At 40.3% G+C, this 18,300-nt stretch overlaps 1 protein-coding gene across 1 annotated transcript; it reads right to left on the reverse strand.

Annotated features, from left to right (window-relative positions):
- Positions 1–71: 71 nt before the first annotated feature.
- ubr1 (ubiquitin protein ligase E3 component n-recognin 1) lies at positions 72–18,261 on the reverse strand. Its single transcript, XM_063498218.1, has 47 exons — positions 18,152–18,261; positions 15,569–15,825; positions 15,015–15,093; positions 14,509–14,619; positions 13,294–13,421; positions 13,071–13,209; positions 12,906–12,968; positions 12,695–12,818; positions 11,670–11,777; positions 11,271–11,359; positions 11,090–11,188; positions 10,170–10,327; positions 9,985–10,084; positions 9,703–9,831; positions 9,416–9,596; positions 9,279–9,331; positions 9,054–9,164; positions 8,903–8,968; positions 8,698–8,799; positions 8,554–8,617; positions 8,335–8,459; positions 8,185–8,237; positions 7,993–8,095; positions 7,866–7,914; positions 7,607–7,761; positions 7,415–7,514; positions 7,227–7,330; positions 7,016–7,096; positions 6,760–6,941; positions 6,444–6,652; positions 6,260–6,359; positions 6,013–6,165; positions 5,817–5,917; positions 5,331–5,430; positions 4,819–4,967; positions 4,681–4,736; positions 4,503–4,599; positions 4,342–4,409; positions 3,894–4,041; positions 3,661–3,748; positions 3,110–3,246; positions 2,904–3,012; positions 2,763–2,819; positions 2,598–2,675; positions 2,346–2,516; positions 2,128–2,229; positions 72–1,543 (listed from the first exon to the last, which is right to left on the reverse strand). The coding sequence occupies exons 1-47, from the start codon at positions 18,194–18,196 to the stop codon at positions 1,402–1,404; spliced, it is 5,223 nt and encodes a 1,740-aa protein (XP_063354288.1). The 5' UTR covers positions 18,197–18,261; the 3' UTR covers positions 72–1,401.
- Between the last annotated feature and the right edge of the window lie 39 nt (positions 18,262–18,300).

The raw sequence follows: 18,300 nt of genomic DNA on the forward strand, positions 1-18,300 counted from the left end.
TTCTCCAAAAACAAAACTGGGAAGTCACTTATTATAGCAAGAATACATTTTTGTTGTCCTTTTCTTAAAAGAATGAACAATTCGAGTGCAACTGCAGAATAACCGTTTAAAGCAGTTAACTTTAATCGAGAGCACATTCCTTTTTACAATGATTTATTCTAATCTTGGACACTACTGTTGTTGGGTCTGTTGTTGTTTTTAAACCCCATTCAGAGCTATGGAACAGACTACCTTCAGATTGTCTTGTGTCTTTATTTCCACAGCCTGAAAATCATGAAGTACTGTCAAACAACACAACAAAAAAAAGGAAGAAATTATATATTCACACATTTGCTTAGTGAAATGACAGAAATATAATGGAGTACCTGAAACCATATACTGGGATTTTAAAAAAGATTTTTTCCTCTTAAATAAAACACTGCAATTGATCATTGACAACTAAAACTCAGATAATGTAGAGTCAACATCAAATGATAAAGGGTGACAATGTGCCGCACAACAGGTCATCCAATAATTTTTGATTACAAGCTTAATAAAGCTTAATAAAACTTTTTTTCTAAAAGAGATCTTGCAATATCATATTGTATTTGAATTCATTCTATATAATTAATTTCACAATTCTGAAGGTAAGTAAGCACAGATGTGAGAGTTATGTAACTATAAGAATGGCTGAAATTCAGAAAACTGGTGCATCTAAGGATAGGATATGAGGAAGTCACTGAGACAGATTCCCGTATACTTTTCTGAGAATACTCAATCTGTTTGAAGCAATCTTGAAAATGATGTTTAGTCTATATACGTTTTGCCCATTATACATGTGTCTATTTATAAGTAAAGGTGTCAGTAGGTTAAGGTTTAATTATCTGAGGAATTCTACATAATAAAGGGTCAAAGGCAAAAATGGATAGGATCTCCAAAAAAGGCTAAATATTTCCACATGAATGTACTTGGAAACCGCATCTTTGAACAATTATAACTTATCACAAATCATAAGTTCTAACACAAAGAGAGAGAATGCAGAAAATTCACAGCATCATTAAGAAAAAAAAACACATGAAGTGATAACAGAAACGTGTTAGTGTGTGTCTGATGCTCTTCTTTATTTGAATGAGCTTCTTTGCAAATAACATTACTCTGGGAGAAACTCATCCTCACAGCAGACAATCAAACTGAAACAAGGCGACTTGGGATTAATCAACAACAATCACCCTCTATCCATTTTGACTGCCCCCCCCCCCCCACTCTCTCTGGATTCCAAAGGAGACTCATTTATGATGAAACAGGCTTTTCTGATTACAGAAGAGTTAGGGTTGATTGCTTGCGTGTGTCGTGTGCGTGCATGTGTCTTGGGAGCACAGGGGCCATGCTCGGTATCGGCCAGTCACACAGCTGGAGCAGTCATCACAACATCTGCCACTCAAAAGCAAACATAACGTTGACCACCTCCAGGCTGCGGGCGATTTCTTCCAGGATGCAGTGCTGCTGCCACAGCTGGTTTAGCTTCCTGTAACGCTCTGGGCAAAGGTGCAACGGATTACCCCGTCTAAAACACAGAGAAACAAATGCATTCAAGGGTTTCTCAAACCCAGTATTTCACTAGTATGACAAAAAAAATGTAGTCATACTTCGTAGCTGTGTAAACCACTTCTTTATGTCATAAAAAAAGACTTAATGCTTATGCAAATCTGAAAGTGCATGAAGGTAGTATTATAGGTTAAAGCTGCCAAAGTGTTGGGCTTGAACTGCAAGTTGCTCATCAGGGGCTACTGTGAGAATGTTTTCTGTGTGATCAAGTTTTGATCAGCACATAATTATGAATTTGAGATCTGCAACAAAGCTCAAATAAATGCATTTTTGTAGTCTACAATGGCAACAGTTTTAGCTTTAACATTCAAGCCTACAATTGACACCAAAGTTTCAATTACATTAGCCACAGCATTGCTGTATATTGCCCCTACAAGCAACATCATCCATCTACCTTTTCATAGATGGCACAAGCTGTAAAAATTGTCTGGCAAAGCCAAACAGCTGACCTTGAGTACATCCTCCAGTCTGTATTATATAGTAGAGTTTTTTAAGTCTAAAAATACATAAGTAATACTACAAATAAACTGAATAGGTTCTTACCCAAGATGAGGATCAGTCTCCCCATAATCATCCAAGTACGGAGCGGGATACGTGCTCCCTCGAGTCCGACTGGCCATCAGCACAATTTCACACTCTCTTATCCTGTTAACATTAAACAAAATGTGATTCAGTTAAAAAAAGTAAACCCAAAAGACAAACTAATTCTGGACCTGAAATACAATTCTACTAATGTAAAATGTGCAGTGTGACTGATTAACCTGAGGAACATCCCCACTCCTGCTCCACAGGTCGCAGCGTGGGCAGTGCAAGCCCCCACGTCCTCCCCTTCCAACTGACTGAGACAACAGGAGCTCTGAGAGCACAGCATAGCCCCACAAAAGAGACATAAAGTCGGATGCTTCCTCTCATCATCGGTGGATTTTGGACACCTGAGGACATGATGCAGACGAGTGAGAAAGGATGGAAAGAAGAAAACTAGAAGATGTCAAATGAGAGGACTCCTTACTTACTTGAAATGGCTGGCTTGATTGAGGAGAGTACTGTAATCTTCGGGAAGTTCAATCAATCGATTCCTTTTCCTGGGGTATCTGTTGAAAGAGTGAGTTTATTGGCCAACTGTAGGGTTTCAATAAAACTAAAATCTATGTTGAAATAATAAAAGACCCAAAGTCTACCTGACTGTCTGGATTTTGCCTTTCAGGGCTTTGGTTACAACTGGGCTCCCACACCACCTAAGAAATAACAAAAAATAATAAGTTACAAAACTACTGACTTCACTGGGAACTAGTGTAAGATGCAATAGTGTTTTCTCCGACCTCTGAAGCAGTGGACTAACAGTTTCTCTGTGATCGTGGAAAAGCTGGAACACATTGGAGGGTAGTGCCAGGTAACTGCATAGTGCCTCCATCTGTTCTTGAGAATCAACTGCAAAAGACATAAAATGTCAGCATGAATGCACAAATCTTCCTCTTCTGAATTCCAAAATGCAATAAAATTCTGACACTACTACAGTGAAACCTACCAGAAATGCTAAAAAGCTCCTCTGGAGGAGGTACTCCTGTAAGGCAATTGAAAAAGAGAGCAGCACAACGCAAGAATGGTGCAATTCCTGTCTTCACTCTTTCTACTAAAGAGCTGCCAGAAACATCTGGAAGGAGCCTGATGAGAAAACCACAAAATAAGCTGTCAAATATCTGAGAATTCACCATGAAAAAGGCCCTGAAAAAACATGAAACCTGGAAAAATATTTGCTGAAACTAAGTATTTGTTCCTATTAATAATAATAATATTTATAATATTTATATTTATATTTATAACAAGGTGCAATAATAACAGTGTGCAATACAAATACACTTATTCTTCTTTTTTATTACTAAGTTATTATACTGTGTTGTGTTGGTTGTGTTGGTTGTGTTGTTTGTGTTGCGTTGTGTCGTATCGTGTCGTGTTGTGTTATATGCAGTGCCGACGTAGGACAGTTTTCCAATTTCATTGTACTATTGTACTATGTATGACTGTGCAATGACAATAAAGAGTTATCTTATCTTAAGCAGGTGATTGAAAAACACTCACCTTCCCGTGTGTTGTGACACTGCAGAGTACAACTCTGCTGCTGCTCTCTCCTCCTTCGTCTCCTGTCCATCCCCTGCTGCAGGGACAGCTGCACAAACAAACCAATTATTTAATCATCATAATCACTCCAATTATCTGTTACTACTGGCTAGCTCCCTAAATGGTAGCTAACAGTGATGTTATTAGATCACATTATTTTGGGGGCGGGGGTGGGGGGGTCTGTGATTTTGTACCTGCAGAAGACAAGAGGATCTGCAGCACATGAGCCATGGTCACCAGATGCAAGATATGCAGGTGATTGTATGCAGAGCTGACAGCAGATGGCTGTAAGTCTACAGTCTCCTCTTGATAAAGTGAGGGTATCGATAACACCAATCCAACCTGACAAAACATACAAGCGTTATAAAACCATCACACTCTTGTTTCTTAAAGACATAATCTCTTCAATTTTAGTAAAAATTCAGAGGGTTGTCTATAGTTTCTCAATCAACAGAAAATAAAATCTCCACCATCATGTTTCCTCTTTACAGTCTTACATCTTCTGGAGTTCATGTTCATTTTCAATTGGAATCTGTATTTATTGCACTTAACATAATACATTTATTGTATTAATCTAATGTATTAGCATGAAGCATTTGCTCAGACTAATATGTAAGAGCAGTTTCTTTCAGAGACACCTACCAGAAGATGGAACAAGTCCACCTCTAGAAGAGAAGGTGTGTTCTTTCTGCTCATGACTGGTAACAAGACTGAGAAGAGAGAAAAGACAGTTAAAATACACAGTCACAAGTCTAACCAGTATAAAAAAGGAAAAGCCTGAAGTTTCTCTGATGACCACATACCTCCCAACATATCAGTGAAGTGCCTTTGGATGACTGCCTGGGAGTTCTTAAGTCCCTGCGTTGCTGAAAACTGAACAATGGCCTTCATACCTGCAAGCTAAAAGAGAAGCATTTCACACAACTTTCACAGAAACCCCCTAAACTAAAAGAACTACATCATTTGTTCACTACTGAGTACCTGTCTGTTCTGTAAGGACCCAAATAGCGGCTTGCCCTCCTGCTCCAGTATGTTTTCTGTGAAGAGTTGCAATTTTAAGACCTGCGCACATGAATACATGCAAAGGAAAGGAGTGACAAAAGCCAAGAGATGCAGTACCTATGGCCTGAATAGTGAAGGCACATGTGTTCCAGGCCATAATGGAAACACGGGGGCACAGCTCATTGGGCGCAGTCTTCAGTCCAACCCTGTGGACTGTGGTGGCGCACACAACTAGCATCTCTGTAATGCTGTCTGAGAACTTTCTCCTAGAAACAACAAACAGCACAAAATTTAGAAAAGAAAATAACAAGCACACCATTTTAAACTTTACTTTATATGCAAAGTGCAGGTTTCTGTGACTTATACTGTACAAACCCATTTTAATATACTTGACATAATTTGTATGGATCAATCTATTCACCTTGGAGGACAGGTCAAAGGTCATATGTCATATTGGTGAATAGAAGCCAAATTTTAATGGATTTTTAACAGCTTTATAAGAATTGATTCAAACTTTTTGAGCTAAGTGTTTACAGACAGAAAGAGTGACGCACTTGCATGCACACAAAAGCTACCAAAAGCAAAACCTCCTTGGCAGAGGTAATAAAGGCAGAGAGAGGTGCACTCACGATTCTTGCACTCCATAGCTCAGAATGGATCTAAAGTCTGGTTGGCCCTCGCCACACAGCCCAGTGCCACCATTACTACTACTGCCTTCTGTGTTACGGTCTGCAAGAAAAAAAGCAGGAGAGAACAATCATCGGTTGCACTGTGTGGTGTGTTATTAGAGGTTCACGAATAACAAGAAAAACGTATGCAAGCAGAGACTACTCCATAGTGGATTGTAGTAAAATCAAGACTGTGTGCAAATTAAAACACCTTCTGCAGCTGTTTTCCTACAAGCATTCAACTCCTCACCAAACACAGCCAATTTTTCCTATTACTCTGGTTCACATCGACACACTAAGAGCATATCAACATCTTACTCAAATGTGAATATGGCAGGTGTTACACATCGAAATGTGGACTTTTGCTCATTGGTGGATCAGTTTTACATGTGTGACACTACAAACCAGTATAGTGTGCGATAACTGTATTCTGGGTTCTATTCTTACCATTATCCTGAGCGATTGACTGGAGTCCTTTAATCCTAGCAGAGAGGATCTGGATCCAACGAGGCAGTGTCAAATGCTCTCCAATTATCGCTGCGTTTTCACTACACACAGAAAACAAACATGCAAATGACTTCTTTACATTTGCACAGATAATCAAAACACTGCAGACTGGCTGGGAGTAAGAGGATGGGCTTACTAGTCAAATGTGAGTGGTTCTAATGGGATCAGAGGTACCACAGTATTGCACAGAGACTTGCACAAGGGGCACAAGTACTCTCCATTCTCCAGATCAATAATCAATTCAGCATGGAGCCGGTTCCTGGTTGTATTTTGGACTGCCTCATAGTACCTGGGGAAAAAAAAGAAAAGGAAATGACACCTGTACGTAAGTAACACCGAACTTTAGAGGCAAAATTAGTCAAATTCACTCCCTAGTGACTTACTTTTGCCAACACGTGGCATGCATAACATGTCCGCAGCTGCCAGTGTGGGTCCCCACAGCCAGATCCGGAGGCATAAAGAGGGGATATGATGTTCCCGGCCCTTTAAGTGATAACCACAACACACATATAAGTAAAATCTGAATCTCACAAAGTAAAATGGTATGATCAGTGAATGGAGCCTGACCATCTGCTCTGCTGCTTGGTATCTTTCCTCTGCACTGCGTCAGCACTGTGGACCTCTGGACACAAGCAGTGAGTCCCATGGCTGGAGCCTGAGCCATCACCTCCTGCTCCTCCTGGCAAAGAATGCAGGTCAGTACCTCCCTGTCAGCCGGAGTGGACCCTCGGTGAGGCCCAACAGCTACGCATAGCTCCCTCTGCTCTGTGGCACAGCTGGAGAAATAAAACAAACTACATTAGGTAAAAATAATTTTGTTTAAACCCTCACTTTTAAGTCATTGAAATACAACTACAGGGTGTTATAGAAAGGCTGTACTCACTCCCCAGTAGATGCTACAGTTTCTCCCTGTGTTCCACTTTCAGGCATGTTTTCATACAGCATCTTATTTGACTCAATAAAGTTCTTTTGCATTGCTGACATCTGGGCCATTATCTTCTGTCGGTGGAGTTTAGCCGCCTCTGCCTTCCTTTTCCGCTCTGCTTTTTCTTTGTCCTGAGCACTCTGGATCAACAAAACCAGAAGTCAGAATGATTTATCTCAAAGATATATTTTAAGTCATTTAAGTTTTAGTTTACCTCTTCTGGCTTGGCTGTTTCCATGCTCATGGACACTGTTGGACTGGAGTTCTCTCTAAGGCACTTGACAACCTCAAACATCTAGAAGAAAAACAGTGATATAAAATTATAAAACTAAGTATAAAGCATATGCATATGTGCTGAAACATGATAACTACTGATTTAACATTATGTAACAATATCTTTAATGAATAGTAAGTGAATAGCCTACCTGTAGAACCCATTTAATCATGTCTTTTTGCGCTTCCAGAGAAGGCAAAGTCTTAATCTTGGACAACAAGAGGAACACTGACTTGCCATGTTCTGCACCCATTACTGAAAAAGAGGAACAGGGATTTTACTTCTCAAAAAGTAATTACACGATCTCAAAGAAACAACAAAGCTCATTTTTCCACTCACAACGAGCCTTTAGGCTGAAATCAAAGGTCACTTCCTCCGCAGTGACATCCTCAAGCTGTGATTTCTCTTCTAGCAATGCCTGGCCAATCAGGTGCAGCGCCTGTTTGATAAAGGAGTTAATTTTGTTGCTACATTTGTATTGAGAAATAGGGTAGATATATCGGGAGGGAAAAATCAGAATGTAATTTGTACCCTCTGGATCATGGCTTCTGTCCAGTGAGTTGGCCGGTCCTCTGCAGCTCTCTGCAGGACGTTTCTCAGGATGTGGACCATTATGTCACAGCAGAGGAGTTGCACTATATGAGAAAAGGCTGGACAAAAGGCTGGGGGCACCGGCGGACGAAGAGCTGAGCACAGACACAAGCGGGGGCAATGTTATTAGAGCCGATGAAATTACCAACCAATCTCCAGAAGACGGAGACATTTGGTGACAGAGTGGAGTGTCAGTCACCTTTATCATTGCCCTCCTGAGCTCTCCTTTTCTTCTGAGACTCTTCTGCCTGAAAGAAGTGTAATATAACCAATTAACCAAATATAGTCAACAGAAACTGTCAATTTAATTGAAGGCGCTGGTCTACCTTGCTATGCTGGGATCTTGAGTAATGGTAGAAGAATGGGTTGAACTCTACTAGATGTTCTTTTTTCACTTCGTATAACCCATGTCCTGATACTCCTGGTTTTCTAAAAGCAAAAACCGAACACAGAGATTACGCACTCGTGAAATTTACTATTAAGGCAAAACTCAATCTGTTTTTTGGGGGTTTACATACTTGAAAGTGGCAACTTTGGTGATAACTGTCTCCAGGCCTGTTTCATGGCTTTCCTATAAAGGAAAAAACATCACCTTTGTCATTTATCCTCCCGACTAAACACCAAAATATTAAACATATAATTCAGAAATGAAGCTTTTTGAAGCATACGTTCTCTGGCAGGGCTTTGACCAGGCTACTATGAGCCATGGGCTCAATGCACAGCAGGTGGATAACCTCCCTCATTGTCACATCCTCTTTGGTCAACTGACTGATCCCGGGGACATAGCGCTCACCTGAAGAGATAGCACTGTTCAGATACTTTTTTGGGGTTTTTTCTACTGAATTAAGAAATATCTCAATTTGATCAGGAGACTTTTGACAGTTCACCAATAATGACGATCAGCAGGTAGAGCATCTCTTCTGTTAAACGGTTCCACTGCGTCAACTCGTCCTGTAAAAGAAGCTGCGTTTCATTAACACGTTTGGTGGCACAACGTTTTTTTACTGAATGATTATTCATGTGGAGCTTGCCTGGTCTTTGCTTGAACAACTTCTATTAAAATAATCAAAGAGCTCAAATCTCAACAAGACCAGAATGAGGAAGTGGTTGGGGTCCATTTTGGAAGCAGCTATCTGTAATAGACATGATGAGGGGCGTATGACATCATCACGCTGTTTGCATTTAAAACATTAAAAACTGGCATTAAAGAAGTGTTAATGACCGACTGACACCAACCTGAAGCATGACTACATCCTTATCGTACATCTCGTCCCTGCATTTTACATCCTGGTAGTAGTACACCTGTTTATGTGGAAGTATTTATTAGGTGGAGAAGAAAGACAACAGAAAATAAAAAAGCACTGTGCGTCCAAAGGCTCTAGTGTACCTGGCTGACCAGCGAAAGCCCATTTCTCCGCCACATTTCAGCCGAGACCTGTGCAGCCAGCACAACGCAGCGCAGAGGATGCTCTGCCAGCTCTGTGAAATCATAGGTTGCCTGTAATGACAGAAAGACTTAGATCTCTAACACACAACACATGAGGAGCAGCAGTACCTCACCTATCAGCTGTCACTAAGACTACAAATCAACACATTTTCTCATGTCACTTACAGGATTATCCAGGCGCTCAATTGCGCCAGTTCCACACAGGAGTACATACAAGCCTATGAATCACAATGTACACATGAGTAAGTCCACAGCATACAAAAAAAAAAATCACTGCAAGTCTTAAATACTACTTCTCCTACCAGCCAATAGTCTGGAGATGGGCAGATGTATGCTGACAGGCTCCCGTGAGACTTTATATGGACGGGCATGGAGGATGTGCTTGCACATATAGTGATCAGTGGGGTCCCTGTGGAAGGGCTGGTTATTGCACTGCTTCAGAACTGTGTGGCACTCCTTAAATGCAAGCAGCAAAATCTCATCCTAAGAGGGAAGACAAAGGCAATAAGTGAGTACAGCGTTCGCTCTCCTCCACATAAGCAGATTAAAAAATTTAAAGATATCACAGTTATGCTTCAAGAAAACTCACATCAGAGGAACACCAGTCCTGAAACATAGCAAGAATATGGCGGAGCTGGATCTGCAAAGTAAAGCCAGCTTCCCATTCTGGCTCCACAGCAATGTGTTGGCCAAGCTGTCGCTTCACCTCCTCCATACCCTGGTGGAGAAAGCGAAAGGTCAGGATTCATTAAATATCCAGAGTGTCTAGTTGTCTTAAAGTAATGTAGCGCTACCAATATTACATGCTACATATTTTAAGACAGACATTGCACATATTTACAAAATGACACAGTGTGAGGACCATTTGTACCTGCATGCATTTAAGAAGACCAAGAAAGACTCTGAACCCCTTCAAGAACTGCCCCCGAAGCTCTTCGGTCCACATTGAGGGTTTACTGATCAGAATATACCTGTGTGGCAAAGATTAGTAACATCTTACATAAAAGGCCATAAAAAGCAAGGAATAAAGAACAAGATGTTGCCTTCTTTAATCACCTGAGGTCGTGGAAGATGACTTGGATGCGTGAAAACTTGTCTGAGTTGTAGCCCAGGAAGACGAAGCGATTGTTATCATCTAGATGTTCGCGCAGCAGTTCCATAACGGTATCAACTATCACCTTAATCACATTGCACTCTTCGATCAGCTGTCTGGCCTATTGGAAGAACACAAACGTAAAAGAAAGCATGGAATATAGGTTAAGGGTTACAAGACATAGTGTTCAATATTTCAATTACAAATACATACATGGCATCCAACACTTAAACCACTATGACAAGATACAGAAATGGAAAAGTGCATGTAAGGGCACATATCAAACTGGTTTGTCCAACTTAACAAGTTCACCAAACTTAAATGGCCTCCTCAGTCTCCAGATCTCAATCTTTGGGATGTGTTGGAACAGGAGGTTCATATCTGATTTAATGGCTAGAGTAGGGACTACTGTGGTTACATCTGATAAGTCGACCACAATTTGGATTTAGAGCCGGACCTAAATCCAATTTGTGTGTCTCTTAACCCATCTCCCTCTGCTTTCTCTCTTCCTCCCCTCACCCTGAACCATCACGAGTCGTCTGGCTGTTGGGGTTTCTCTGTAACATTCTTGGGTCTTTACAGTACAATATAAAGGTGCTTGAGATGACTGTTGTTTGATTTGGCGCTATATAAATGAAACTGAATGAAAACAGATACTTTAGAACAACCTGCAGAGAGCCATTTTCAGCATATATCCCACACATATGGATGTTTGCCAGTGTTAATCCTTGAAATCATTCCTGCTAAACAAAGGCTGGCCTGTTACTAAAGGTTCACTTATTTTTCACCGGAAATGTGAACATTTAATTGGTGTGTTTAAAAAGGATGTGTACTGTATTTACATACAGTATCATATGACTTCTGGCATTGAAACAACACTCACTAGTGTGGGAACAGTGAAGATCTGAACAGACAGAGCTGTGATGGATATATTCCTCTCATGGTCATCATTGATGAAGTCCTTCTGCAGCTGCTTATAGTGCTGAAGAGACAATGATGAGGAACATATTAGGGGAATGGAAAAAAAAGGCAAAACAGTTTACATTTTAAAATGTTTTACTTACCTTTGTAAACTCAATCGCAAAAAGCCTCTTGAATTCAGTATCCATTAACATGCTGCAGAAAATCAGCTCGTGCACTATCTTGCGAGCTCCTGGAGGAAATAAGAAAAAAAAAATGTGTTCTACAGAATCATAGTGAGGCTCAGGCTCAAGCTCTACACTACTGTCTACGAATTAAACCATGAATGACTTCAATAGCATCATCTGTAAGTGACTGGTAAGTGTGAGAAGCTGCAGGAGCTTGAATAGAATATATGACAGTGCAACAAACACAGTGGCATAACAATTAAAAGGCATTGTTGATGAATAACCTGTTTAATACTTTTTCTTTTTTTAATAAGAACACCTCCTAAAGTCCATTAATTAGTGTGGGCTTTACGGACTGGGCTGAGGTCTACTTACCTTTGAACATCCTGGCATCATGCAACATGAGTCTGCTAATGAGGCAAGGTCGATCTCTGTCCACATCTGGCTGTAGCGCCACCTGACAGAAGGCTTGCCTGAAACCCACTGCACAAAACAGATTACCAGTCATACAGCTGTACATGTACAACAGGCAGTTTTCATGTGTCAGCACAGGGTAAACACAGCTGTGTCTGATAACATGAATTATGGCCCTGTTCCCCTTAAACTGGCCAGGTCTCATGTGTTTTTCATGTGTGCCCACTGCACTGGCTGTGACACAGTAAACAGACTGTAATTAATTTATCTGTGACACTTGTGTGTTACCCTGCTATGACAAGCCAAAATGGCCGTGTTGAAAAAGACCTATTTAGACATCTGCAAGCAATCTTTGCAGAATCTAGGACATAATGTACGTGAGTGGTCTCCACTGTTGCCGACATTTATGCTTGTCCTGGTACACTGCATGTTAATTACTGTGTAGTCATGTCCCGGTGTTTTATATACAGAGCCAGCATATAGAAATAAATACATAAAAATAAAATGCTGGGATGTTTTTCCTCCTGGGTCCCCGCTCTTTGTTGTGGTCAGTGTTCTAGTTTTTCCGCTTCTTTGTACATTCCCTAACTCTGATCGTCCAACTTGATCATTTCAGCAGTCTAATTCCAGGAAGGTGGTTACATTTGTGAAACCTTATATATGATGCTATGATTATTATATCTGATGCTATGACTATTTACCCTTAAACTGAGGCGATGATTGCTATTCTCTCACTGATGAATTCAAAAAAATGCAGCACAAAAGTAGCTGGAAATGCACAGGAGGAATCGACTGTGCTGAACAGGACAATCGCAACAGTTGCAGGTTCTTGGGAGGTGTATGTTAAGTTACATTGTACATTACAGCATAGATTTCCCACTGAGGCATAAATCGGGTGTCAGGTGTACATATTCTGACTAAAAAGACACATTTAAAAAGTTCACAACTGCCAGGTAAAGCTAACAAGTTTGTGTGATGTAGATTACCTGAGTAACTTATTATTTTCTGGAACCAGGAGCCGAGGTGTAGAGCAAAAGTTTGATGAGCCATTACTACTGAGTGAAGGATCTCCACACGCAGTGGCTGCTGGGAAATTTGCACTGAGTTTGCCTGCAAAACAACAGAGAAAACATTTATGAAATGCAAAACTGAAAAGCGATAACATATTCCCAAGCTTAGCAGTGGGATCGTGTTTACCCTGATACGTTCTTGCGCTTGCTGGCAGGAGTTAAGGCTTCCTCTCTTTACTGCCCGCCGACCCTGCGTCCAACAGTTGACAATAATTATATCAAGTGCCTCCATTTAAATTCACTTCACAGTCATTTAAATTAAACCTTTCAGGTAAACAACCTAAAGAAATACCTCTTTATCAATGAGCGTTGTGTGTGTCTGTGCTTCAGCTAGATCACAGTTAACCGACCGCTGCAGGGTGTAGATCACATGGTCGTACGAGTGATGCTCATCGTTGTAGAGAACACAGTAATATGTATTGTCTTTAATCCTGTAAGGATGAAGAAATACTCTGTCAAACCTAAGCCGAGTCTTTGAAGTTCAGATTATATTTTGGAAACTTGACAGGTTGTACCGAGGCTGAAGTTCAGCTGACAGCTCAAAGTTCTCCTCCCACACCAAAAAATCTGTGACATAGTGCAGCAATATCCGGAACAGCTTCTCGGCACGTCCATATAACTCCAGGTCCAGCACGCAATCATCCTACACAAAATGAAAAAACATAACGGAGGATTCAAAGATTCACATCTTAATTTAAACAATTAAAAAGATTTAGCACATTGCAGAGATGTTTAACTATAGTAATTAAATAAAAATGCATCATTACTGGTCAACATTGACAGTGGCAGAGAACAAAAAAAACAAACAATAACTTTACACAAACTGAAGTGAATGTGACATGGTCAAAGTTTGTAGGAATAACCATTAGTAATTCCTCATTTCCTGTATCTTACTGGGTATGGTCTAAATATTTGTCTTAATTAAAGCCAAGTAAGCAGCTGGCCTGGTAACATTAATATCAAATCCCCTGAGGACAAACATTTCACATAGCAGCACAGCGTTTCCTCCAAATGTCCAATGTCTAATACGCTAACCAAACAAACGATACAGTGAGTTTATCTTGACGTTACATCACTGTGTGAGAACAAACACTAGAATCTACCGTAATCTAACCAAAAAGAGATCTGGATGGAAAAGAACACAAGGTTTTCATGTTCAAAGCAGATGTGCTGCTATGGTAATGTGATTTGCTGAGCACAGGTTCAGATCTGATGTAAAGAACACAAAGCACCCAGCCAGATCGAGGCCAGGGATGTGCGTTTCTGCGAGGAGAAGCACCTGCTGTTTACGGAAGAAAGAAAAAGCGCAGTGCTGTCAAACAGCATGTCTACTCAAAGCCCCTGAGCATGACGGTAAGCACAAACGCTGTGATCAGCAAAGAAAGGCCTGACAAACAACAGCTGCCAGCAAAATCAGCAGCCTTTTGTAGGAGACGCTGTGAACTGAATAAATCTCCAAACAGTTGTGCAGAATTAAAGGCTGCTCTTAACTAGACTCACCCACTGCTGTTTTCCACTAGTTTCAATTTAACATCTCTTAAATTTAGGTTTTAGATGATTTTTCCAGTAACTTTTTTTCTTTTTAATTCACAGAGTCAAACCTACCACCAAGAGAGCAGCAACCAGTACTAAGATGGGAAAATAAGCATTCTGGGGTCACTGACACAGAATGCGACAAGTACACCCTACCCTCCTCCACTTCCTTCTTTCCGCTGTATTACGCAACTCACCGTTACCATGGCATTGGCTGCCCCTGGGTCATGTTTGGAGCAATAAGGGCCAATCTTCCAGGCTTCTACATCTCCACAATCACAGAACCCCCCGCCCGATGATGCATGCATCTGGAAAAAAAAGCACATCAGTGATGAGTGCATGTGATTAACAGACACACAAAATTGCAATTTCTTTAAACATGTCCTTTAGTTATGCAACACTGAGGTTCCAACATGCATGACAAAGATCAAAGACGATATCCTATAATTTAGAAAAGGTATAGATAGAAATAGGATTGCACACTGTGCACACTGTGCAGAGAAGTGAATCACTTAGAGTGGTGACTGACAATGACAAAGCATGGAAACAGTAGTAAGAAAAAGGGGCGGCGGGGGGAGTCCAGTTACAGATTAGAACTCCAGGGATGAGTGACTTTCAAGCATTCAAAAAGGTTGGTACAGACACCGTCCACTAAAAAGTGCTGGAATCCATTAAAAATATAAACATTTACACTAACACCAACCTTGTAGCGATGGCTTTTGTGAACACTATCCTGGAAGCAGTCCATGCACAGGACACAAGTGGGATCTATCGCACAATCCCTGCAAGAGGTGGAAGACATTTATTTTTTTACTTGGCAGAAAAACAAAAGTCTAACACTAAAGAGTGCTATACAAGAGTGGTATACAGGTGTGTCAAACATAAGGCACAGGGGCCAAAATCGGCCAGGCAAACAAACCAATCCGGCCCACTGGACAACTTCGTTTTATAGCTTTTACTAATGATAATGATAATTCAGGGATTAAATGTGTAATTAAACTTCTTTATACTGATAGAAAGGGGGTCTTTATTTGGTCCGGTCCATTTCAGATCAAAGAAAGTTCTATGTGACCCAAAATGTAAAATGAGTTTGATATAAACTAAGCTGCTTGCCAAGTGTTCTCACTTTTAGTCATTTACTTTGATATAAACATCTATATTGCCTATTTTAATTCAGACCCCATAAAATTGAATATTTTACCACAGCTTTCCTGTAGAAACTTAGTAATTACAGGGATTTAGAAGAGCTGTTCAGACCTGCAGGAGTAGACCGTTTCGCCCTCTTTAAACACACGCCCACAGAGGTGGGACGAGGTACTCCCCTCCTTGAGCTTTTCCAAACCCTCTTGAGGATCCTCTCCAAAAAGGAAACACTCCAGAGGGTGCAGGAGACGGCTCTGCATGAGCTCCTCCTCTTCCTGAGGGCTGGAGTCTTTTAGGCAGAAGATCTGAGGCACCTGCTCCTTCAAGTAGGAGAGCAGTGCTGCTCTGCTGTCTGCTGCCTCCTGCCATTCCTGTGAGACAAAAGAGAAGAGCTTTACATCCTTGCTTTCTACCTTCTAACAGAAATCTGCATGAACTCGCCATAGTAACGATGTCCAGATAAATGTTTCCTTTTAGTAATGCATTATGCCCAAAGAACCAAATCTTTCTTCTGAGGATCCTGACTTCTTCATGAAGGAAGAAGTGCACACCATGTTAAGTGCCAATAAAAAAAAAAAGGTTAGATCTAGATTAATCCATATTTAGTAATTGATGACTATTTTTTTCACTCCTCGATTTGTAATGCAACTGTAGACTCTACAGTAGCCTACAAATCTAAATAAACAGCATGGTATAAATAACTTTGTGCTGTGTTATTAATCGGTTCTTCTGCTTGGCCTTCAGCCCAATCATAAAGTAGACTGTATGCAAACAGGAGAGCGCCACAAGGAGCCATTCGAGTTGCACATGAGATAAAACGGTTTGTTTAATTCACATGAAGGGCAGAATTATATTTCCCTTTGTCGACAGCAGTTGGATTATCATTTCTCTGAGGACAAACTGAAGTGGACTAAACATAATTGTTCTTGAGAGGAATTATTTACAGTGGTTTAACTAATCACTCCAGACTTCAGAAGGATGGAATAGACTGTAAATGTGCAAATTTCCATATCAGACAAATGACTTCATTTAAAATGAACGGACTAAAGCGAGATGTCAATTGGTCAGCTTTCTTAAACTTTTTTATATATGTGGAAAAATAAGCTCAAAGTTTTCTTCTTTTTACAGTTGACAGTGAAAGCAAAAGCTAAAGTTTTCTTTTTAAAAGTAATTCAGCAGTCAGGGAGTGCAACCATTTAGGCATTTAAAATAAGCTTTATATTGAAATTATATTGAAATTTACATTAAACATACTGCTTCTACTTTTATTTGCATTGCTTTCCTGCTGTATGCTTCCAGTGATGTGATTGTTTGCCTACTACTTGTCAACTACACAAGAACAAACATTCATAGGGGACAGATTGATTTTTTTCAACATACATACAAAGACTCAAGCTAAAAACTGAAAAAATAAATAAAAACACTGATATTAATAAAACACATATAATACTGTACACAATTATATTGCTCTTTTTATGGTTACTGACTCACTACACCTTCCTACACTTTATTATTCTAAATTTATTTTGACACAAGGAAAAAAACTGATAAAGCATAGAATAATCTAAATTTATAGGCATAATCTTTCTCTGATTTTCTATAACTATATAACAATAACATTCATTCTTCTGGGCACTGTAATAGTTTCGTCAGAATATCATATAATGTATTGACAGAAAGGATTCTGTAAGGATCATCTCCCAAACGTTGCCAAAAATATTTGCCAAAAAATGCCTTCCAATATTTAAACTGCTGTAAAAGATTTGCTGGCCTTTAGTCTGTCAAACAAATTTCTCATGAATTATATGAAGTCATTCTGAGTCAGAAAGTATATTCCTGTCACAAGGTATAAACTGCAACGAGTTTTTGACAAATAACTTTTATTTATCTTTCATTCATCCAGGTAAAATTATAATTTAAATTAAAAATGTGTATTTCAAAGGAGATCTCCTTATACATATTTAGACATAGATATAGATAAGCCCTTCATAAATCCTGTTGATTAAAGCCTATTTACCAACAGAAACAAGGATATGACGTCACTTTTTGAGACGACACCGGTAACCTGGTGAGCTGTTCTTCAGTATGATTTAATGGTACTGGTGCGTGCAGTGCTTTTGCAGTACTACACTCCTAATGTAGTTACTCAGACTGCACAAGACATCACATTGTTTTCATATTTGTTAGAGTTGATATAATAAGACTGGATAGACAACATTTCTGAAACAAATCAATGACCTCGCTGCTGCTGAGCCCAGTTTCTCTTTCATATTGACCGACATGGCCGATGTTAATGATAGACGTAATGCAGAAAGAGCCTTTGATGCTGCAAAGTGTGTAAACTCATGGCAACTCATGGACAAAAGCGACTACCAAGATATCACAGGATGCAGCAGACGGAGGAAGACACATGCCGTGTTTTCTCTGTCGTTGATGTCTACTCAGCCAAGTCTATCGAACCACAATCACTGACGCAGGGCAATAAAAATATTGCACTTAACCACTGCAGGATTGACGGTAGTTAGAGGCAGCTAGCCTACAGCTAGCCGCAAGTGCTAGCTTGGGAAGTATGATAGCCTTTCACTGCGCGTTCGAATCGTATTGCTCGGAGGAATTAACACACTACACTTCACTGTTCTGCCCCAGCCTCTCGGTCACTACTGTCAGTTATATTAGCCAACTTAAAAAAAATCATACCTTGCTGAGCTCTAGTCCGTCTAGGTTTTCCTCACTCTCCGCCATATTCCATTTGCCGTAAAGGAGGAGGTGTCGCTAGGAGACTGTTCTTACGACCAGAACCTTTCGCCGGTGCTGGTGCTGTATGAGCCCAGCCACTAGATGGCGCC

This window comes from Pelmatolapia mariae, linkage group LG16_19 (genome assembly GCF_036321145.2).
Source record: "Pelmatolapia mariae isolate MD_Pm_ZW linkage group LG16_19, Pm_UMD_F_2, whole genome shotgun sequence".
Lineage (NCBI taxonomy): Eukaryota > Metazoa > Chordata > Actinopteri > Cichliformes > Cichlidae > Pelmatolapia > Pelmatolapia mariae.

Excerpts from the sequence above, each read along its gene's own strand:
- ubr1 (XM_063498218.1), bottom strand. The coding sequence starts at position 18,196 with ATGGCGGAGAGTGAGGAAAACCTAGACGGACTAGAGCTCAGCAAG. Across the intron at positions 8,238-8,334 it reads TCAAAGCCCTGCCAGAGAAC|GAAAGCCATGAAACAGGCCT; the intron begins GTATGCTTCAAA and ends TTTCCTTTATAG. Across the intron at positions 3,247-3,660 it reads GTGTCACAACACACGGGAAG|GCTCCTTCCAGATGTTTCTG; the intron begins GTGAGTGTTTTT and ends TTTTCTCATCAG.